The 24,529-nt window shown below is 42.3% G+C and overlaps 1 protein-coding gene across 3 annotated transcripts in view; it reads left to right on the top strand.

Moving 5' to 3' along the window:
• epb41l5 (erythrocyte membrane protein band 4.1 like 5) overlaps window positions 1-24,142 on the top strand; it is a 73,975-nt gene extending 49,833 nt beyond the window's left edge. For 2 of the 3 annotated variants that reach the window (XM_079517592.1, XM_079517591.1), the window contains exons 17-26: window positions 3,694-3,845; window positions 4,498-4,595; window positions 5,675-5,815; window positions 6,808-6,875; window positions 8,220-8,342; window positions 10,020-10,101; window positions 10,653-10,745; window positions 17,108-17,164; window positions 19,493-19,632; window positions 20,750-24,142. In XM_079517592.1, the coding sequence (XP_079373718.1) occupies window positions 3,694-3,845; window positions 4,498-4,595; window positions 5,675-5,815; window positions 6,808-6,875; window positions 8,220-8,342; window positions 10,020-10,101; window positions 10,653-10,745; window positions 17,108-17,164; window positions 19,493-19,632; window positions 20,750-20,822 (1,027 nt within the window). In that variant the 3' untranslated portion in view covers window positions 20,823-24,142. The remainder of the gene's footprint in view (window positions 1-3,693; window positions 3,846-4,497; window positions 4,596-5,674; window positions 5,816-6,807; window positions 6,876-8,219; window positions 8,343-10,019; window positions 10,102-10,652; window positions 10,746-17,107; window positions 17,165-19,492; window positions 19,633-20,749) is intronic. The other variant, XM_079517593.1, reaches the window with a different exon arrangement.
• Window positions 24,143-24,529: the final 387 nt, after the last annotated feature.

Below are 24,529 nucleotides of genomic sequence, written 5' to 3'. Positions count from 1 at the left end.
CCACATAACGTTGTGTGTGTGTGTGTGTGTGTGTGTGTGTGTGTGTGTGTGTGTGTGTGTGTGTGTGTGTGTGTGTGTGTGTGTGTGTGTGTGTGTGTGTGTGTGTGTGTGTGTGTGTGTGTGTGTGTGTGTGTGTGTGTGTGTGTGTGTGTGTTTTTTAAATTATTATTAAGTTATTAACGCCCCTGCTTGATCACAACATCACACAAGCACCAAAAGTAGCAGATACAGGGGTGCCCGCTGGCCAAGTAGTGGTCCAGACGCATGCCACATATAGGCTTTGGCCTGACAGCGTGTTGTGTGTTCGAGTTCCGTTCATGACGACCTTTGCTGCATGTCTCTCCCCTTCTCTCTCTCACTCTTTCCTGTCCATCTTCACTTGATACTATCAATAAAGGCAGATTAGCCAAAAACTAAATTTAAAATAAAAAGTAGCAGATACACAAGCTCGCTGGCTTGTAGATCTGCTACCTTTGATACTTTTTAAAGATTTGTTTTTGGCTTTTCTGCCTTGGCCCTTTTATTGATAGTTTCAAGTGAAGATAGACAGGAAAGAGTGAGAGAGAAGGGGAGAGACATGCAGCAAAGGTCGTCATGAACGGGACTCGAACACGCGACGCGTCAGGCTAGAGCCTATATGTGGCGCCTGGACCACTCGCCCAGCAGGCTAGAGCCTATATGTGGCGCCTGGACCACTCGCCCAGCCGCCCCCCTTTGAAGCCTGAGAAGTGGTCCGTTTTGGACATATGAGGTTTCCACCCGACAGAGACGATATTAAATGTCTGGCTGGAGGATATGCCTTTGATGGCTGTAATATGACAATACGTCTTCCCCACACAACTTATTGCTCCCGTGAAAACCGCAGGATGAACTGAGCCTCAGGGAAAATCTAACCTTTCATATTGGGCCTTTTTTTCCCTCTCTTCTTTAACCCATTTAGGCCTGACGTCGAAATAAAAAAAACGTTCGCTCTGAAAGAATATATACTTATTCAAAGATTTGTGCCGCATTTTTACGATTTTTCAAAAATAGCAGACCTACAAGCTACGAGCTTGTAGATCTGCTATTTTTCAATAGCTAAAGTATAACAGAATGCTTGAAACACCAAAAGGGGTTCCCGCCCAAAATGGGTTAAACAAATATTTTGGACAGACAACCATTCATTTCCAATGGGATATTATTATGGGATATTACGGTTTTACCCGCACTTCTTTCATGACCACCACCGCACGACCAAGCATACACTTTTCATCCGAATTGCCCTCATTTTCAGGTTTTGGACAAAGTTTTTAACTCAAAGGGCCCTATTTATGCTGGTGCCTTATCCCTTATTCCTAAACTTCTTTGCCTTTTTTACTATTTTGAAAAACATTTTTAAATATTTAAATTAGCCGCTCTTCAAGCTCACAACGTGCCGATGTAGATCAGCTGTTTTAAAATGTTTTTCAAAATAGTTAAAAAATGGAACTCATAACCCGCGTTCCACGACATTTATTCCATTGTCTTTCCACGCATAATACGCTAAACCCGCTATCTGTTGTCTCCACCAGGCCGAAGGCATGGGGAGAGAGTATGTTTTGCACTCCATCCGTGTGTGTGTGTCCGTCCGTCTGTTGCCAGCTAATCTCCGGCACCGTTAACCCGGTCGTTGCCAAATATATACACTCCCTGGATGCCAACGATGAACCTCTGCCCCAAATCTTCCAGAACGGCCTGTTATAGCACCACCAGGCGCTATAAGGTTTTTGAAAAACTTTTTTGATATTACTCCTCCAGATTCTGTCCAAAAATCCTGCAAATCGTTACACACTATCTATATTTCATATTCCATCCTAATTGGCTAAAATTGGCTTTCAAAGTTTACAGGATTGGCCCGTTTTGAACAAAAAGCCTCAAATCATGAACGCAGCGTGCAATTCACGTAAAATCTTTCACAGACTTTCCTACGAGGCTGAGGAATATACCCCACCCTTTTCACATTGGCCTGTTATAGCGCCACCAACAGGTGGATTTTTGCAAAACACATTTTTGAAACAAAATGCCTCAAATCATCCAATTGCCATCCAAGGCGTAATAAGAAATGTCACCCTTTTCACATTGACCTATTATAGCGCCAGGAGGCCACAACCTGACCTGCCCTGATGGAGACCTGTGCCCAGAGGGGCACTTTTTCTAGTTTAATATGTTTAATTCGCCGTTGTTAGATGGTTATTATGAAAATCCGCTTTTGTCGCAGACAACGTGACGAAGCGGATGCGTTATGATGACGTAACCAGAAATCAACCAACCGCCGGCTTGCAAGGGATTCTGGGATACTGAGTCCAATGCAAAGTGAACGAGGGGGTAGGGACAATCTTAGCTCGCTTTGCTCTTTGTCTGTGACCCGGATCACGGAAGTGGCTTTTTTGTCGGCTCAATAACAAATCATGAGACTGTTTTCAAGCGGATTTTCATGGATCAAAGGCACAAATACTTTGACGTATGCTCCAAAGGTAATTAAACAATCCCGGCAGTCACGGTATCTTGTCAATTATACTATTGTGGAATGTGTTAAGGGTTAAGGCACCAGCGAGTGTGTGTGTGTGTGTGTGTGTGTGTGTGTGTGTGTGTGTGTGTGTGTGTGTGTGTGTGTGTGTGTGTGTGTGTGTGTGTGTGTGTGTGCGTGTGCGCGCCACACTGTTACCATGTAATCTCTTCTTTGGTTCGTTGTTTTTTGTCTAAATGGCCCCTACAGTACTCATTACTCAAGATAGTACAGCAATCGTTTGGTATTGGTTAGTAGAAACAATTATTACTTAATTATTACACATCCAATGTTGACAGGACGTTATAAAATGTCTACTGGTTGAATCCTGTCACCATTTATCAGTTGTGCTAACGAGGGAGAATCCATTCACCGCCATGCAGGCCACAGGTGAGTTTTGATAGTCGTCAGTTATTGTGATGCATTTTAAACCCCCATTATTTCTGCTTGTATGCCGGCGTCGAGCACAGAAAATACAGAACCACTTAAACCCAGTATGGTTGAGCGTGGGGAAATCTGTCACGGAAAATACAGAACCACTTAAACCCAGTATGGTTGAGCGTGGGGAAATCTGTCACGGAAAATACAGAACCACTTAAACCCAGTATGGTTGAGCGTGGGGAAATCTTTCACGGAAAATAGCCGATCGACAAGCTTTCATTTGCACAATACGGATGTTGGCGTTTAAAGGAAAATTTTGTTTTTCCATTTACTGCTTTCTTTCGTTTTAACGATATTAGCTATTTGGCTAAATAAGTCCATAATAAGATTGTATGGTTATTTCTTTATTTACTTTAGTCCTACTAGACCCCAGGATATTTCATCTGGCCACAAAAGATCACGGGATCTACTGAATGTGAAGGGGGATACTAGAGGGATGCCATACTGTGTGTTGTAGGCTCAATACGGTATGTCAGTTTGTCATATAAAACATGAACCTTGGTTGAAAAAAACAAAGTTCTCCTTTAAGTTGTTAATGTCCAAGCGCTGCAACGCATTGAGTTTGTTGACCTTTAGTTTTCTGTGCTTAACGTGGCCGTGCAACCCAGTATGAATCACGGCTTTTAAACTAAATACTTAACTCTCTCTCTCTCTCTCTGTCTCTGTCTCTGTCTCTGTCTCTGTCTCTGTCTCTCTCTCTCTCTCTGTGTCTCTGTCTCTCTCTCTAGTATGCCCATGGTGGCTGATCTGCTGGAGACCTGTGTTGATGATGTCATTAGGACCCCTGCTGTTCCCATAGTGGTGGCGACTGAGGAGGCAGGGCCAAGCGGTGCCCAGTCATCATCCAGCATTGCCGGAGACGAGGGACTGTGTCTCACCGGTAGGCGCACACGTAAACACACACACACACACACACACACACACACACACACACCAAGACTAGGCTACTGTGTATCACAACTATTACCCTTAAACATTTGTGTAACATTGCTGTCCGGAAGAATCCTTGTGTTGTTCTTGCTTACTGTAAAAGTCACTCTCGATTAAGAGCGTCTGCTAAAAGCCTAAATTGTAAACGTATTTTCTCCATATTCAAACTTTTCGTCAGGATTCAAATTCAGAAAGGGATCTATGATATCAAAACAAAGAAAAAGGTCATTGTCGGCAATCTGCAAAAAGGATGCTCTTCGCCGCGGGACCTTTTTTCTTTGATTTGATTGTCAAAAGCCTTTGAGGTTTTAAAACGATTCAAATTCTAAAGCATCAAAAGTAGCGGATCTACAAGCTCGAAACGCATCGCGTTTCGATTCGCTACAAGCAATGCCTTTCACATCGGTGGTATCACTTTTACTGACAGAATTGGGACCAATTACAAATACGTACGTACGTACGTACGTACGTACGTACGTACGTGTGTGTGTGTGTGTGTGTGTGTGTGTGTGTGTGTGTGTGTGTGTGTGTGTGTGTGTGTGTGTGTGTGTGTGTGTGTGTGTGTGTGTGTGTGTGTGTGTGTGTGTGTGTGTGTCACACAGACGCAGCAGCTCGTCTGAAGCATTTGGAGTTGGAGGGCAATTCTCTGGCTGCTTCTCCACGACCCAGCATCAATGTAAACATGGTCCTGAACAACCAGGTGACGGTCTAGTCTATCTTCCTGCTATTTTCAATGTAAACATGGTCCTACATGGACTACAATTCCCATAATGCTTTGGTGCACTGCTCCTCCTTGGGGGGAGGGCTGTCTTACTGAGACAACATGTAGTCCAAGGACTGTCTAAAGAGGATGAGACGCGAAGACCGCACGGGCGACGCCATGTTGCTTATGGTGCTCCATGGAAGGAAAGAAACATGCGCAATGGGCTATATGCAGCCAACATTTCCGCGTTCAGCTTCCTTGGTCTCAACTGCGCATGTTTCTTTCCTTCCATGGAGCACTATAAGCAACATGGCGTCGCCCGTACGGTCTTCGCGTCTCGTCCTCTTTAGACAGTCCTTGATGTAGTCCAGGAAGGAAGTGAGACCAGTGCCTGTGACATCACAGACACTTTAAAATGCTAAAATATCTAAAAACACATATTATCCACATAAAAACCCCAGGAAAGTGTTTCTTGTCTCCCAAACATCATTAAAATAAGGTTGCAAAAGGGGTGAAGTGGCTTGACTTCAGCTGTCGACATACAGTAAGCTTCAGCTGTTGACATAAGCTGTCGTTTCAAAACTATTCACTCAAAGGCTTGTGCTTGCAGCCCCACAATACGGTTGGACCTACATGTATGCAAATTGGTACACACCTGTATCATGTCCCGACTTACAAAAAACTGGACTCAGTTGAAAATCCCTGTCCTTTTCTTAGCTCTACTCCCAGTTCTGATTGGTCGATGTTTGCCCTTAACGTGCACAGACGCTTGAGGCCCCGGTCATCGCTGCTTGCAGCTTTAATTTTGATATGATTTTCTGCTTTCATATGAAATGGAAAAAACAAAAATGCACAATGACTAGCTGTTAAACTAGTTTAGTTGAAGTGATGCATTGTAAGCGTGTAGATCAGCAATTTCTGTTATTTTTATATATATATTTGAAAATGTATTTTCAACATAGAAACAATTTAATAATTGCTAATTAATGATTAGACAATTATGAAATATTCGTGACGGGCCAATATGTGACGAGACTCTGTGTGCGTGTTTGTGTGCGTGTGCGTGTCCTGCCCAGGAGGACATGGTGAAGCTGACGGAGAAGTGTGTTCTGAACAGCGTGGGCAGCGGTCCGGTCACAGTGCTCGCTCCACTGCCCCTCCCAGAGGACCTGAAGAGTAACATCCTAAAGGCCCAGGCAGAAGCTGCTGCCCTCAAGGTGTTCATTTACACTCCATTAGTACCACAGTGTTCATTTGATCCCATTCAGGACGGGAACCCCTTTTGGTGTTTTAAGCATTAGGTTATACTTTTAACTGTTGAAAAATAGCAGATCTGCAAGCTCATAGCGCGGCACTTTGAAAAATCGTGAAAATGTGGCGCAAATCTTTTTACCTAAAATCTTTGCTTCTGGGGTGGTCCCTAGAACAACATATTTTCAGATGGGGGTCGGCAGCCAATTACATATCATTTCTGGGGTCCTTGACATGAAATTATTTGAGAACCACTGACATAGAAACATGAGGTTTTTCTGAAAACTGTCATGATTTAAAAGACATTTGTAGAATCGAGCTTACCGGTAGGTCTAAATGGGTTATACTCCGTAGTACTACAGTGTTAATTCATACTCTGTAGTCTGACGGTGTTGCTTGCAAAAGTAAGTACCTTTTATTCAAAGAGCACATTTCACAGACATCAGGCGTAAACGCCACGTCATGCAGTACGTGACGGTCTATGACTTGGCCACCGGAACTGGCGCACAAAGTTGTGTGCTCCATGGGCACAAAATTGCGGCCGTGGAATTCTCGGAAATGTAATATAGGATACTTGTCTGGATATTTTAATGAAATCTTGATCAGGGACGTGCACTGTGCACGTCCGTTGCGGTGTGAGGATTTCTTTGCGTCTGTCCAGTAAGTGCGACCGGGGCCACCGGGCATGCTCAAACATGTGGTGTGTGGCCCCAAACCGGAGTGGCTTGGATCGGCGGGCGGTCCTCTCTCGGTTCGCTCCTACCTTTTTATAAACCCTGCTACGTTAAAACATTGTCCCGTTCGGCTCCAGCACTGGTCATAAATCAACTCACTGAACTCTGTAGTCACTCTCCTCTCTTCTCCTCTCCTCTACTCACCCTCTTCACTCCACTCCTCTCCTCTCCTCTACTCACCCTCTTCACTCCACTCCACTCCTCCTCTCCTCTCCCTCCTCCAGGGCTCTGTGGATGAACACGCTGTCATGGCTGGAGACAAGAACTGTAACCTGCAGGAGGCTGCTGCCAGGTGCACACACACACACACACACACACACACACACGCTTGTATTACCATATTTGTGTGAATGTTTTCATAAAACTATTTTTCAAAAGACAATCTCATAATGTAAAAATCATGTGGACATTTGTCTCTCACAAGGATTGTAACACACACACACATACACACACACACGCTAATTTGTTATTTTCCAGTCGTGAAACTGTTATTATGGAAAAATTAAGCAGCTATTGGAACCATAAACTTTAGTTGCTGAATTGGTAACCACCTTACAAGGTGGCACGCCACTGTTTTGAATGTCTCTCATATTTGGAAATGGAACAGCGTTATCTTCTCTGTCGGGTGCAAACCTCATATGTCCTAAACTGTTACGTTTAGGACCCGTATCTCAAAAGAACATATACAACGGGCATATGCAGGGCGTTGAGCACCTGTGCTCAGCTACTTCCCTGGGTAAAATATATCCACGTTTACCTTTCCCCCCCGCCCAATAACCCCCATTCCCCCCAACTTCCCCAAAATGCTGATTAGTCCACATGCATATTCATGAGGCGTCTTGGCATAACTGGGCTGTGACATCAGCACTACTCCATCCTCCATCCTGCAGGCTGTGTGCTGTGAATGACAGGCATGGACATTGCTGTTATTTTGCAAGACAGACAGCTTTTTTTGTTGAGGGAATGTAAAACAGGCATCATTGCCATGGGGACTGGGAGGGGGATTAGAAGAAGCAGACGTATTAAATATGGTTGGCAGAGTAGGCGATTAGGCACATTCCCCCCTCCCTTCCCCTCCCCGTTCTACATTCAGTCTTACAGTATTATGTTGTGTTTTGTAAATTGCACATTGCTAATAGTGTCTTATCTTTCCAAGGACGAGAATTCACGTTCATATTGACTTGGACTCATGGTTCATAAGGGGATAATATTTGATCTTTCTCCTGTGACTCATGGCTTTATATCGTTTCTGTTCGGGCAGAAAACTTGTATCTCGAAATGACAACTTTTTATGTTTTTTTTAAACATAAAATGAATGTCCTACTTCATCAAGATTGTTTTTTCTCCTCTTCCACCAAACAATGGCCGATGTAATAACAAATAACCCATCTATAATCTCTAAATAGCCGACCTCTAAGCTAGGCTTGTAGGTTGGCTATTTTCGGTGAATATTCCCCCCCAGAGTAGGGAAGCTAGGGGTGGTCCGAGTGGTTAGGAATTTCAAGAACAAAAGAAACACCAGAAACCGGTCTTTGTCAGAGTTCTGTGGACATTTGAATGTAATACTGTACTGAACTGCTGTGTGGTACAGTAGGTCTAATTACTTTGTTTGTGTATTCTGTCTGTCTCTCTCTAGGTTGAAGGTGCGTAGTGGCCGCATGGGTAGTAACTCATCTTTGTCTGTGAGCGGTCGCCCAGACAGGCAAGACTCCTGGGACCTGCTCAAACCAACTACCCTCATGTCATCGGCTGGACCCAGGTGTGTGTGTGCTTGCATTTGTATGGCGTGTACCAGTATAGTGTGAATGTGCTATGCTGAGTGCTTTGCACCAAGGGAAGGATGGATAAAGGAGAGAGAGAGAGAGAGAGGGGGGATTAGCAGAAGAGGGGATCTATGGCGGTGCCTGCAGGTTCCTAATCCCCCTGACACACACGCGCACACACACACCACCCTCTCAGTCTCTGTGTCCGATGTATTACCTACTGTCGCAATCCACGTGGTTATGAATCGAAGGCGCGAGGACTTCCCGTTGTATATGTTCTTTTGAGATACAGGTCCTAGGCCTGCGTTTAATGTAATTTTTCTTTTTATATACTGTATCAACAAATCAATTAACACATGCACACACACACACACACACACACACACACACACACACACACACACACACACACACACACACACACACACACACACACACACACACACACACACATATATATATATACCGGTATGTATATGTATAATAAGAGGCCCGTGCAACAATGCATTATGGTCTCTGACTGTCGGGGTGGAAACCTCATATATTCAAAACCTTTACTCAAATTCAAAAGTAGCAGAACTACAAGCTCGAAATGCGTGGCTTTGCGCCATGTTTTAACACATTTAAAACAGGAAAGCGTCTGTCATTTTAAATGTTGTCGTTTTAGCAGTTCACAAGTTCACATGCGCTGCGAACTTGTACATCTGCAATTTTGAACCTTTTTGAAAAGTCTTGGAAGTCTGAGAGCTACTGATTTGGACGGTATTTGTAGAATCGTGTAGTAGGAAGAATCGGCCTCAAAAGGTTGAGATTCCCTGGTGTAGGAGAAACCACAACCACTAGGTTGACCCAGGATCTGTCTTTATGTGAGAGAACAGCACATTAAACACACTCTCACGCTCCATACGTCAATGCTGCTGCATCAGGCAAACCATTCCAACCCAGTATGGATTCCAGCATGGCGGCCGTTGTCTTTACTGGGAGACAAAGCTGGTACCCCTTTGTCATTCTCTTAGCTCTTTGCTACCACCTGCTGGTCTGTCTGAGTAACGCAGCTGTGTTCAGCAATGTGTCGCGTGTGTGAGAGTGGTCACATGACTTGAGTTCTGCCTGGATACTGTTGGTGTTTCTGCGTGTACAGTTGGATCGCGCACGCACACACACACACACACACACACACACACACACTGCAGCTTGACTATGCAATTAGCCGGGGCTAGCTTCCCCCAGGCTCATAGATGTGGTAAACACTTTTATTATTCATGCTTGTGTTGTTCTGCATAGATGGTGGATTCACTAATTGAGGGGCTTCCATTGAATGATTTGTTGTTGAGGTCTGAAATAAAAGGTTGATTGAACACGGACGCTTGGTGAATAATATACCATTAAACAACAGACAAAGTCTGCGTTCTGATTAATGAGCACACGGAACAGGGAGAATTCCTCTCTCCATATCGGGAAAGTGTTCCCATTTTATCAAGTCAAGCGGAACCAAAATATCTGTATGTTGATTTCGTTTTGCATTTCTTTCTGTTTCAATTTAATCTCGCTTTCTTTCTTTTGTTCTGTCTGTCTGTCTGTCTGTCTGTCTGTCTGTCTGTCTGTCTGTCTGTCTGTCTGTCTGTCTGTCTGTCTGTCTCTCCACTGGTTTTCCCGTCTGTCCTTCCTCCCAGCGTTGAGAGGTTGTGTGAAGACGTGCTCTCCTCCACTCCCATGCTGCCCTGCGAGTCTGCCCCTGAGAGCCTGGCAACAAAGGTACTAACACAACACACCCATTAACCAATTAACTGCTGCCAATGAACCAATCCCAGTGCCACCAGCATGTCAGCGTGGATCTCAACATGCGACGCCTCAAAAGCATTCAGTCATTCATAACTTGATCGACCACTTTCATCCATGGCCAGGACATTATAGGCGGAAAAATGTTGAAAAACATAATCTAAAATATGTCAAAATGTTCAAAAGTGGCTGATCTACAAGCTTGCGACATGTCACACCGCAATGCATTGTGAGCTTGTAGATCTGCTATTTTCACTATTCGTCACACAGCATAGTATTTAAGACTAAGTCGTTAACCATTAAATCTGCGTTTAGGTGGTAATGAAATTCTCCACCTAAACAAAGAGAATGAAGAATGAATAAATAACGTGAACATTAAAATCTTTCTTCTGGAGGACGCTTCCATAAAACATTTTCAGATGGGGGTCCGTGGCCATATTTTGTATACATTTGGAGGTCCTAAAGATTGAGAACTACTGCTGTAAAATGACACGTATCAGTTCAGCAGCTGCTTTGTTTGAACGCAGTATGTTGTGCAGGTGAAGACGGAGGAGATGGAGATGCAGACCGGCATCTCGCTGTCTGAAAACCTCATCGACTTCACTGACCCAACACCTGTGGTGAGTCTATGCCGTTGGTTCATTGTAGAAAATAATTAAGAATTGTGAAAGATTTGGAATAATTTTGGAGATTTTCAACACAAATCTTATGGGATCCCTGGCATAACATATGTTCAGATGGAGGTTCACAGCCGAATGCATATCAATGTGGGGGTCCTTGACATGAAAATGTCTGACTGTATTGTTCACTGTTCTGTATGCATGAGTGAGTGAAAGAAACTATATTATATTACGAATAATTAAGAAATACTATACTAAAGTGTGTGCAAGTCCAATGAATGTAGTGCAAGTCCAATTGTTACTGGAATAAAACAACTGTAGTTTCACAACACAACTTTATTGTCGGCACTCCGCCAGACCCAAACTCCACAATGACTCAGTTACATAACATCAGGTAACATCCGGTTTGTATCCACCGGTCTTACCTTAAAGTCACAGTGCATCACATAACACACACACTCACTGGAAGTAGTAAGCAGGGAACAACATTAACTTAACAAACTCACTGTCTCTTAAAAAAAAGAATAAAAAAATGCATTGCAATAATTCCAAAACAAAATACAGCAAACAAAACAAATACAGCAACGTACAGCTTGAGACAAAGTTATTTTTCTCTTTCAAAGACAAAGTCCTTCCAAAGTCACAACCCTAAGTATTCTCAGTAAGTTGCCACTGTCCTTCACTAAGGGCCTTCAGTAACTGAAGAGGTGAAGCCCCCTTTTTTGTAAGGCAGTCCGCAAGTTGTTCTTTTGTTTTGTTCCAAAGGATCCGCTCAACCTTTTTGGTGTGGATGAGCTCTTTGATGCTGCTGATTTCCAGACGAAGTCTTTTTTCAGTGACTGACTTTGTGGACTTGAGTGCATCAGCCAGTGAATGATTATCCGTGACACAGGTTATTGGCGCAGCATGAACAATATCACCAGCAGTCAGTTCAGAGAAGAGTGTAGACAGAAAGATAGCATTATCAATCCCGTCTGACATTGCCAGTGTTTCACCTGCAAGAGTGCTACGTACAACTCTCTTAACTCTCCTAGACTGCCATGAAAGGGGTGAAAACTTCCCATTCTCCCCCATCAGCACAATAAAGTGTCCTCCTTGTGTGCCTCCATCAGAAAGATTCCCAAAAGAGGCATCACTGAATGTAACCATTTTCAAAGCACTGTCTCTGCCCAAGTACTGGAAGTTGAGAATTACCTTCTTGGATTTAAGTTTAGACACTACCCTGTTCGCCTCATGAATAGTTTGAACAATTGCACTTTTTATGCTTGATGCCAAGTTGCTCGCATCGAACATGACATCTGGTCTGCTCTGTCTTGCAACCCAGAGGATTTGACCTATTTTTGACCTGAGTTCATCTCTCTCTTTCTCAGAGAGAGGAGAGTCCTGTTCCACAGCCCGTGCAGGATCGATATGTATGGGCTGCAAATGTTGTATGTAGTTCTCCTGGTGTATTTGTACTTTTCTGTTCACAGTGACAAAGTCTATTCCCACATAACAGAAGTTTTCATGTTCCTCTCGTCCGATTTGGAATGCAGATCTGAGCTGCGGTATCACTGTTTTGGAGAAGCTTTGTGTGCCTCCCCATATGAAGTCATCCACATGGCAGGCTAGAACTCCAGACACAGTATAGTCTTTATCTAGCCAGTAGAAAATGGCTGGATCAACTTTGGAAATGTTTCCTCCTGTTGCCAGCACTATTTCCTTCACTCTGTTGTACCAATAGAGAGAAGCATCCGCCAGTCCATAGACACACTTTTTTAGCTTCCATAATGTGCCTTCACTCTCAGCCTCAGGAGGAGGCCTGATGTAAACATCACGCGACAGAGTCATTCCCTGCAAAAATGCAGACTTTATGTCCATTGAATGAGGTGTCCACTGTCTTTGACAAATCACTGCCACAAGCAGTCGGAGGGACTCTGTAGCACATGTGGGGGAGTCCTTTTGCAAATGCGACACTTGTAACTCCTCAAAACCTCTAGCCACGAGGCGTGCTTTTGGTACTGGTCCAGTGAGTGTCTCTTTAAGAGTACACACCCACCTAGTAGAAACACATTTTTGTCCCTCATTTTTAACTTCCTCAAACACATTGTTATCTTTCCAGCTCTTTAACTCAACATGTTTTGCAAAGTCAAATGACACATCCTTTGTTACAAACACATCCTCACATACATTTGTGACATTTGTTAAAGGTAAATCAGTTAATCCATCATCACATACATTTGGCACATCATTTGTTACCACCTCAAAATGATCAATTTTCGACATGTCAGCTGCATCTGTGGTGCCTGCAACATTAGTGGGTTCAATATAAAGAAAATTATACCAGTCTTTGTATTTGCCCATAACTTTTCCTGCACGCCCCAAAACCTTAGCTGTGTATAAAACACCTCTGTCTTTGTATTTCACAATTTGTCCTGTTTTCAGACTCACACCTGTCCTCAGACTGACACCTGCTCTCTGCTCTGTACCATGTGTATCTGTAGTGTCAGCCGTGTGTTCTGTCTCATTTTGTATTCCATCTGCCATTTGTGTTGGCTCTGATTGTGGTTCTGTTTGTCTCAGTCCTTGTATGACCTCTAGGTCACTGTCAGCCATGTCCTGTCCTTGCTCCACGGTTGTGTCATTTTCTGAATGAGCTTTCTTCAATCTGAGCCGATGCACTCGAACACATGTTCCTCCATGTCTGACAAAAATCACTGCCCCGTCCTGTCCGATGACAACTCCTGGGCCTTTCCACTCTGGACAATCCACTCTCTTGTAATATACACGATCTCCACTGTCATATTTTTCATCAGTGTTGCGTGTTTGTTTCCGCAGGGCTCTCCGTATTCTTTCTGAACACTCCGCTTCTGTAAAAGCCCTTCTTGCTGCATGCAAAGCAGTGATGTGTCTTGCCACCCATTCACTTTTTGTTGTGCCCTCTAAAGCTGGGGGTTTATCAGTTAGTACAGAGGGCAGATTAGGATTCTGTCCAAACACCAGCTGATGAGGACTGTATCCATGGACATTTTGCATGGTGTTCTTTGCCATTAAAGCCCAGTCCATCGCAGTGCTCCAGTCACAACTGTTGCTGGCCTTTACTTTCTTTATAACCTCAGTAAGTGTCTGATTGTGACGCTCACAAAGTCCATTGCTCCATGGGCTGTAGGCAGCTGTTGTCTTTATTTCTATATTAAAATTTTCTGCCATATCTCTCACCTCATCATTATTGAATTCGCCACCATTATCCGAAAATAATTTCTGGGGGGGGCCATGAACACTTATCCAGTCGTGGACAAAGTGTTTCACAAACTCTGAAGACCTCTTTGTGGTCAGAATGCTGCCTGCACTGAAGCGTGTGAAATGATCAATAATGTGGAGATACCACACACCTGGTTCAAGTTCATGCAAGTCTACAGCTACAGTCTCGTTGTACTGAGATGCCAGTGGTAGGCCAACAGCAGGCTTTGGCGTAGGTTTGCTGTACCTTTGGCATATTTCACATTCACTTACAATCTTTTGCAGGATGACAACACATTCAGCATCATTGTTGCCTGAGCTTTTTAGAAGCTTCTGTAATCTGTCAGCAGAGGCGTGGCCAAATTGTTTATGCAGTTTCAATAACATTTTCTGTTTAGTAGTCGTGCTCATATTTTCTGAAATGATCAGTATTTCATCTTCATACTGACTTCCATCCTCATATTGACTTTGTTTTTCTTCAGGAATAAAATCCTCTGTAGCTGCCAAGACCTGTTCTTCCTTTTTAATGTTCTCACTTTTGTTATCCATTATGTTCACACAATAATGACCAGAGCTTGTGAAGTCAAGTTTGACAGGATTGTTGAACATCACCGCCCTGTCATGTTCCATGTCCAGTACTGTCCCTGCTCTTTTCATTGAAGCTTTGCTTAAAAGCAGTGGAACATCAGCTGGAACTACTTCAGTTTCAATTTGACACTTGGTTTGTCCAATTCTTGCCGGAATTTTCAAACTTCTAGTGGAATAAACCACTTTTCCATCTCCAAACTTAAATGGCCTACGACTGAGCTTTTCATTTATTTTCATATCTCTCAACTCAATCTGGCTCAGTTTAGACATATAGCCATCTAGCCAGCCCTGCCCACACACTGTGCGTGTGCAAGCAGTGTCTATTATTGCTGAACCAAAACATTCTGTCATGAAGATTTCTGCTGCTGTGGGTGATATTTTCTCTCCATTGTCGGGCTCTTCAGTGAACAGAGTAATATTGCACTCCTCTACTGCACCTGAATTACGTTCAGCTTCCTCTGTTAGTTTGACGTACTCACTTTTATGTGGACAGTCTTTGGCCCAATGAAAGGTTGATTGACAGACGGCACACTTTGATCTACGGCCGTACCTGTCCAAGGGATTTGTGCCAGGCATTATTGTCGTCTTCTGTTGATCCCTTTGAGGCCAAAACTTGCCCTTCTGTCGTCTCTGCTCCGCCGTCGTAACAAACGCAGTATCTTGATTGATTCCCATGCTGTGAGCTGCTGACGTTTTCCCTCCGAATATCCTCTTCAATGCTGACTTCATGGACGCAAACGTTAGATCTGTACATGCTGTGAGAGCCAACTGACGGTCTTTCATGTCCAAGCATGCAGTATCCAATAGTTTGAAAGCCAACACTGCGTCGGGAAGTTCCATTTTGTACTTTCGCATACGAGAATAACGTTGCTCAAAATCAATGATATAGTCCGCCATGGACACGCTGCCGTCTCTCTTTACCCGATCAAAGCTCGAGTAAGCTTCATATACTTGATCCTTCTCTTCTTTAAGAAACAAATTGTCAAGCTTTGCAATCAACGTGGCCATACCGTCATCTTTATTCAAGTCATCAACGGGTATTTCCATCGCCGTTTCTCTTGCACATCCAGATAGCGCCAAAACCACCGCAAGGGCTTGTTTCATTTTTGCAAGTTCCGTGACTCTGCTCCATATTTCGATTTCATTCTTCCACGTTTCATATGGCTTCCCTTCGTCGAAGCCTGGTGGGACTCTATAGTTTCCAGCCATCTCTGCTACCAATGTTACTGGAATAAAACAACTGTAGTTTCACAACACAACTTTATTGTCGGCACTCCGCCAGACCCAAACTCCACAATGACTCAGTTACATAACATCAGGTAACATCCGGTTTGTATCCACCGGTCTTACCTTAAAGTCACAGTGCATCACATAACACACACACTCACTGGAAGTAGTAAGCAGGGAACAACATTAACTTAACACCAATGACATTTAATTTGAATGAAAATGACACTGAATGTCATTGTCATTCAGTGTCATTCAAAAATCTAGATCTGTGACTTGAAAGACTCAGGTGTATCATCGATGTGTACAAATAAAGTAGGACAAACTAGAAAGGTATAAAGACAATAAAGGCACAAGACAATAAAACAAACAAGAAAAAACAAAACAAAAAGAAGAAATGACAAGCAGCACATCACAGTAATCGTGAAACTATAGATACACAATACAGAGCCAGTTATTCATAAAGAAAATTGCAAGAGTATGGCTTTCCTGCCCTGCAATGTTGGTCTTTGTGCCCTCACAAAATGGACGGCACCAAAGGCCAAGTGGCCTTGCCCCTAAAACCACGAGATCTGCGGGGCACATTCTTTATCTTTAATCTGCATCCGTAAACCTAAATTCTGTTTAGTAATGTCTGTAGTTTAATTAGTTGGGTTTTTTTGTTTTACCTCTGCGTTTCTCCTGAGACACACACTGTACATTTGTCACCGGAGGCGGCAGGGATTTAAATGGTGTTTACTTCCACGGAGAGGAATGTGGGAGTCACAGTATTTGGAAGTCCTATTAAATGGCTGTGTAATTAAAGACCTAGCCGGCCGGGTTGTGTAAGAGTTATGTGCAGTGGGGGAAAGTAACTACAGTAAATACATTTTCACGTATTTGTACTTTACTTATACTCCAACACATTTCAGGGCCAAATATTGTACTTTTACCCCACTACAATTATTAGACAACTTTAGTTACTAGTTACTTTGTAGATTTTGATTTCACTTATTAGCCTTCACTTCAGTCACATTTCAACTGAAGTGTACGTAGCGACGCATTGTGAGCTTGTAGATGGGCTATTTTCAAAAGATTTTTATATATTTTAAAGCATGAAATGGGACATTCTGCATAACGAGTACTTTATACTTTTGGTACTTTAAGTACATTTTGATGCCAAAACTTTTGTACTTTTACTCAAGTAAAATCTGAATTCCGGACTTTTACTTGTATTTCTACATTGCAGTATTGATACTTTTATCTAAGTAAAGAAATGCGAGTACTTTTTACACTACTTTTTACACTACTTTTTACACCACTGGTTATGTGCTGGTTTTGTATTTCAGTTGGCACCGGTGCAGCCCAAACCGCTCATCACTCCTCGCTGGATCATTCCCACTAATGTGAGTAACCGATGACTTTCTACCTGCCCGTCTGTTGAACTCTGTTCATGTGATTCGATATGATGTATTTTATTTTGTACCTGTCTTTAATAATAGTAACAAAATAATTACACTAATAATTATCCGGTCCCACTCCTTGTGGGCGTAGTTTCGTCATTGTACATTTGCACATAAGTGAAATTGGTCTTCTGCATTTACCCAGCTATTCGGAGCAGTGTGCACCCTATACCCGCTAAAACTGGGGAAAGCGTCTGTACCGGGGCATTTTTTATTTTAGCGTTGTCTATTCAAAAATAGCAGATATACAAGCACATTTGCTATTTTTTAACATTTTAGAAGAAAAAAAAGTGTCCCTTCACAAAATAAATTTCAAATGGGGATCCGTGGCCAAATATATCAATTTGAGACTCCCTGATTTAGAAGGCATTTGTGCCTACTGCCTACTGTATATCTCTCTCTCTCTCTCTCTCTCTCTCTCTCTCTCTCTCTCTCTCAGCTAAACATGTATGTTCAGAATGTTGTGAAGTGATTTAGTTTTTCTGCATACTGTATGTACATATTTATCAACATCGATACAAGGCTGTTTGCCCCAGAGGCGCTTAAAAGGACCAAACACATTTTGGAGTTTCTTTGCTCATTTAATCATGTATTCATCTAGTAGTATGTTTGTATACTTTTCACATACTACAGTATGTTGGCCATGTTGTGAGCTTGTAGGTCAGCTATTGTTGAAAAGTTTTGAATAGGCCATAACCCATTAAAACCAGGCAAGTGTTGTTTTAGATTTTAGCTATACATCGTCATATGTCCAAAACTGTCAAAGTCAAAGGTAGCAGTCTAGCAGATCTACAAGCTCAAAACATGTTACTTTGTGCCGTATTCCGAGCTTGTGGATCTGCTACTTTTGATGCTTTTATGTAACACTGTAGTGTGTTAACAACAAAACACAATAAGTTAAAAATATGGAGATAGAGAGAATGGCAACAATATATAGCAAGGTAGCTTTTTTTCTGTTAGGATTTAGAATCGAGGTCTTAATGGGTTAAGTAGGTAAATAAAATAAAGCTTGTGTTTACTTTTTATCTACCAAAAAGATATTTGTGCTTAATTCTATATTTTCTTCTTCGTTCTGTTCTACCTCTGAGGCTCCTTCGTCACAATTCTGCTCCAGACTGAATGGGACATAATTTCCAGAGATTAATAAACTGGTTTAATGAAGTGTAAAGAATGTAATGTTCACACTCACATTTTGAGCTGTTGCTCCAGAACACCAATATTCAGGTTCTCCGCAGGAGGACATTGCACACGTCTGGGGCCTGATATAGTCCGTACAAATGTAATGGTTATTAAGAAAGATATATTTACTGTCTTGAGTTGGCATAACCTTAAATATTCAGCCAGGTTGTTTTACCATTTAATAAAGATGTATGACTCAAATGGAGTATGTAAAACATCCAGGGAAGGTAGAAAATGAGCCAAATAAAACTCCTGACTCTGGTATGGTCCTTTTTAAGTACAAAGGCTTTGTAGTTGCTGCACACCTTGGCTGATGTAGTAGCTACAGCAGTGGTTCTCAAAATGGGGTCTGGGGATTCCCAGGAGTCCTTGGGAGTGTTACAGCGGTGCCCAGCATAATTGGTTAAGAGGTTGACGTTTATGCATTGAATACTGCAAGCAAAACAAAAACAAAAGAAACCTGCCAAGCATTCCATACCGATTTAACGGATTTACCCTCTGTGTGGGCCTTATGCTAGATCTCTTGCTATGCTAGATCTCGTATATGATGTGAAAACTTAATCCATGGAATGTTGTTGCTATATCTCTTCAGCTTCAACGTGAGCCCCGCCTACCCTTTTTTTGTGTTAATATACACATTATCAACAGAATTTAGTAAAAAACAGCTAGGGCGGCATTCTCCTTTAAGTAACTATTTGGCCCGCAGACCCCCGTCTCAAAATATATTGTGCCAGGGACCCCTAGAAGCAAGGATTTGTGTTTAAAAAAAGTTTGCTTTTAAGAAGAAAAAAGAAAGAAAATAGCGGATCTATAAGCTCACAGTGAACTTGTAGGTCTACCGTTTTTGAATAGCCAAACTGCCAAAGTATAAAATATGGTTAAAATCATTGGGATGCTATATTCTACACTCGTGTAAGTCGTGTTAGGGAGGGAAAGTGTTTTAAGGTAAAAAAAAAACGCTTGTCCGGAATTCTCCTTTAATTCATTTTGGGGGCGGGCAGGGGTCCTTGACATGAAAAGGTTTGAGAACCACTAAAGCTCCCGTTTCTAGAGACTGACCTCCCTCCCTTCCTTCCCTCCGTTCTAACGCAGCCTCCCGGTGTCTTTACTAACGGCCTGCTCGACCTTGACTCCCCTGCCAAGGTCACCCCTCTCTTCCCCCCCGCGGACGGCACGCTTTCCCCGGCTCGCCCGCTCATCCTCGCGCAAACCCATAATGTCATCGCCACCAGGTAAAAAGAAAACCTTCGGCCGGGAGGGGGATTTGAACCCACAGCACTCGAAGAGCATGGGGGAAGCAATTTTCCATGCAAATTGATTCACATTGATCAAGAATAGTCATTGGTCATTGACCGCTGTCTACGTGGGTTTGAATCTCAGCTTGTGCTCTGTTGTCACATGCGTACGCAGGGGTCATCACCATGCTGGCTTGTTGTGGTGGACATGTTGGTCAAAATTAAATTTTTGCCACGGACATACAAAATAACAATATTGCCAGGAACACATAAAGAGCTAGCCCTAAATGACCATAACAGGTCTGTAACTATGAGAAAGAAATTTGGTTCTATTTGTACTCTCTGAGTTAAGGGGGTCCTTGCAAATAAAACATTTGAGAACCACTAGTACTAGTGGACTCCTAATATGTCGTAGTAAGTAAATGTCACCATACATATTATGAATAAAACCTGGAGACGTGACATTCAGTAATTGGGTCTTATGATGAAAATAAGAACATTATAATGGTGTGTAAAAAAGACAAATTTGCCACGGACAAGACCAAATCTTTACCACACACACATTTATACGGACACGTTGATGACCCCTGCACCTATGGCTCATCCTGTTTACCTTGGCTTGTCCACTTGCCTGCTGCAGATGCCTTGCTTTGGATTGTATACTAGACTAGATGTATGGTGCTGTGGTTCCTTCCTAAGAAGAGATTTACTGTCTGTAAACCATTAAAACAAGGCAAGCATCTGTCATTTTAGATTTTATCAACATGGGTCTTTTAGAAAACTATAGGATTTAGAACGACTTTTAGAACTGTGATTCTCAAAAATATGCGCAACCAAATACATATCAATTTGGGGGTCCTTAGCATGAAAAGGTGCTGCTGATGTAGAAGGTAATGGCATGTGTAGAATGGGTCTCAGGTCGGGTTAAAGGCTCCCTAAGAAGAGATTTAAAGGCCCAGTCTAGTGTCTATCGCCTCATTAGAACGAACCACTGCCTTCATAATACTGGTGGTTGGTCAAGTTGGGTGAATCTTGACCAACCCTGGTTATGTTCCTTGCTGTCTTCCAGTAAATGTCTTGTCCTGTCCCGTCATTCCATCTCTCTGTCCCACAGCGGTGTGGCTCAGCAGCAGCCAGCCTCGGAAGACGGAACCAAGCCCAGAGGTCTTCTGACCACTGAGCTCTGAGGAGACGACACCTTCACCAACACCACCTCCCTCCTCTGAAGTCAGGGATGAACCCCCTCCACACCCCACTGCCACACTCACTGTACCCCCTCCCCAACACTAAGATGAGAGAAACCAACACAGGGAAAGACATTTTTAAAAGCGTGTGTGTGCGTGCGTGCGCGCGCACACACACACACACACACACACACACACACACACACACACACACACACACAACTTGCATCTTATTCCAGTGGCCTTGGATTGTCAGAATGTAGTCCAACTACATGAACAAGTCTACCCAAGGGATTGGGGGAAAAAAGAAAAAAAAACGCAAACTTTGGATTATGGCCTCGGTCAATCTTCATTCTGCTGTGGATAACCCCCAAACCACCACCACTCCTCTCTCTCTGTTGGATTGGTGAAGACCCCCCCCCCCCCCTTGTTTTTATTGTGTTTTATTATTGCTGATCATACGTTCCACTGGATCTCTGCTATTCTGAGCGTTTGTGTACAAAGCAGCACCACACTGCTTTTGAAGACACTGGACACAATGAACACCTTACGGAAGACTGAGGAAATGGCCGGCGCTAGAAGGACCACGTGTGACTCCTAAGACCTTCCTGTTAATACTCGTGACGTGAGGGTCACTTGTGGGAGTGCACTGTAACATCTCGAGTGTTCATTTATGTCCAAAAGTGTTCATTTAGAACCAAATGGACCCATTACAGGTCCAGTTTATCCATTTGTAACTCCAAGAGTATACAAATGGATACATGAACACAGGACTTTACTGTGTGGTGTTATACATTCCATGTCGCACACTGCAGACATTTATTTTATTATCACTGAATAATACACACATGTACACGTACAGTAGGTAATTCCCTCTTAATCTAGATGTGACTGCCGCCACTGGATGTGAACTATGTTTTTATTTTATTTTTATTTTTTCTATTTTTACATGTCTCTTGAAATGTCACTGGATTAACACCACAACACTGGACCGTGAACTGGACTCTGTGAACAGCAACTGCTTTATCCTCTACTGACATTTTTACCATGTTGTGTTATGAGTCCATACATTATGGTACTAATGAGCTGAGAAAATTTCCACACACTTGGATATTGTGCAGATGTCCCTTTGATTGGGTTTGCTCAGGAAGGTCAAACGAACCGACGGCTTAAGTAAAGGGAAGTCTGCGTAAAATGTAATTGTATGGAAATCATTTAAATTCATTGGATATTTTTATTTTATTCCAGCACCTTAGCAAAGAATCAGCCAGGTGAGTGGCAATGTTTCGTCTTTATTGTTACTGGCATCTCGATCAATAGAGCTACTTCTATAGTTATGTCATGTCTTTAGAACAGTGGTTCTCAAAGTAGGTTCCTGGGTTCCTTGACCGTTATGGGGGTCCTTGATATTCAAATAGTTTGAGAACCACTGCTTTAGACTGCCTGTGAGTCACAGTTTTGGTAGCTTTGGCTCAAGTGACTGCACATATATAGGATGCAGCCGGGAATGCCTGAGTTTTGAGCCACAGCAATCTAGCAGTTGTCTGAAATGTGACACTGTCCTTTGTTCTCTTAATGTAAATGTTCCCATTTGTGTCGTAAGAATTGGTATAAGCAACATTTGATGTCTTGAGTTCTGCATTTTTGAGGGGTAGTGTGATTCGTTGCTCCATGTCAGACCACATCAATATATTGATCCAAGAAAACTGAGATATGATTCATAATTTGATCTTGATCTGTACGCATTCTGCTATACAAACACCGTAGCTACTACTTACTACCTGCCTTACTTAGATGAATGTAATTATAATCGCCTAATCCAAGAATGCTGGAGATGCCACTCTGGAGTGATTTTAAATCTGCTTTTTATGACCAACTATGAATGACAACGATTTAAAACTGGGAAAGCTCACTGTCTGTGAAGTTGGTTGTAGAGATGTGGAGTAGAATCTGTTTGCCTTTTGGAACAGTTCTGAATATATCATCTCTATGGGGTTGGAATATGTCCCCATATTCATGTCCAAAACTGTTACTTTTCAGCATTCAAATCAAATGAAGCAAAAGTAGCAGATCGACGAGCTCAAAATGCATCGCTTCGCACTGTGTTCCCAGCTTGTATAGCTGCTACTTTTGATACTTTTGTGTGACGCCCGAGTATGATCAAGTAGGGCATTGATTTACGAAACAACACAATAGGTTAAAAATATGGAGATAAGTGGTTTCTGCCCGTCAACAATGATATGCACATACTGTACTGTAGTTTATCCAAGGGAAGGAATAACCACCGTAACGCAGTTTAATTTAAACCTTGGGGTCTTTGTGACGACAGCTCCCCTGTATCACCATGTCAACTCGGCTGTCATAATCCATGCTACTTTTCAGTGTCATTTGTCAGTGTCATGTCTGTATGACAAAGACATATTTTAGATATCAATGTTAATGTATTGTGAGTACTGTGGCATCAGCTGGCTGTTCATATGAAGTAGTTTTATATATATTATATACATTATATATTTTTGAATGACGGCAGTATTGTGCAACTACACACTGAGGATAATTTCAGTGCTGATGTATATTGTATTACAGTTGGGGAGTGGAGGAGTATGCTATTTGTTCCCGAGTATAGCGGCTGTCTAAGGTAGCTGGAAAGACTTTAAGAGTCGCACCTGTTTTTGTGATGTCCCGAATGCAATTTTATGAGGTGTTATTTTCTTCTCTGGAATATTTAACCACCACTTGGCTACTGCTGTGTTAGCAAATGATTCCACTTTTGTATTCACTGTATAGTCAAATTGATTTAACTGGCAAGAATGCTAAATGTGAGTTTGCCTAGTATAGGCGACAGTAGTTTTACACAACTGTTTCTGCTCTGTAAACTAAGCTTGTCTGGGATATGAAGTGAAGTATAACTGTTGTACCTACATCAGAATTGTAGTTCAAGTGACATTTTACTTTTTTAAGCACTGTTTTCTTTTTAACACGCAATCCCAGTTGATTTCTTAGAGTAAAAATACTTAAGTAACAAGTAAGTGCAATTCTTTTGTTGTAGCTCTTCTTGCAAGAGCAACCGTTTATCCAGCCGCTACTATTTAAAACCACAAACCTCACCTCAAAACAGAATTCACATTATGTCACTTCCTATCAGACAATTTAGTCAAATGCAAAACCGATTGAGGATAATGCTGTCTGTGATGTCATCATAATAGGAGTGCCATTGGTGGTAATGAGTAGTGACTGACAGTAGCCAGAGTGATGTGTACTGGTAACAATCACTGGTTTAGTGCTGTTGACGCTATGACCTAATAAAGCTGATTAGACGACAAGAGCAGTGTGTCACTGATTGAAATAGTCACCTGAAACAATGTCTTTGACATCACAGCTTAGTCATAGTTTCATTATATCTACCTATTAATCATGAAATGTCTGTCTGTCCTAACCCTGCATCTCCTCTGTGTAAAATAACTTTTTACACAAAATCTACTTAAGTACAATGTTGAGGTATTTTTTACTTGAGTATATCACATTTTCAGTACTTTTACTTATACTTCAGAGGCAAATATTGTACTTTTACTCCACTATTATTTGACAACTTTAGTTACTAGTTGCTTTCTACATTTGCATTATTATTACAAAACATACATTAACCACTTTAGCCCTATATACATTTCGGCCATTAGAAAATAGCTGATCTACAAGCTCACATTGTGTCG

This window comes from Electrona antarctica (genome assembly GCF_951216825.1).
Source record: "Electrona antarctica genome assembly, chromosome: 13".
NCBI classification, from domain to species: domain Eukaryota; kingdom Metazoa; phylum Chordata; class Actinopteri; order Myctophiformes; family Myctophidae; genus Electrona; species Electrona antarctica.
This window is presented reverse-complemented; position numbering and strand designations above follow the sequence as displayed.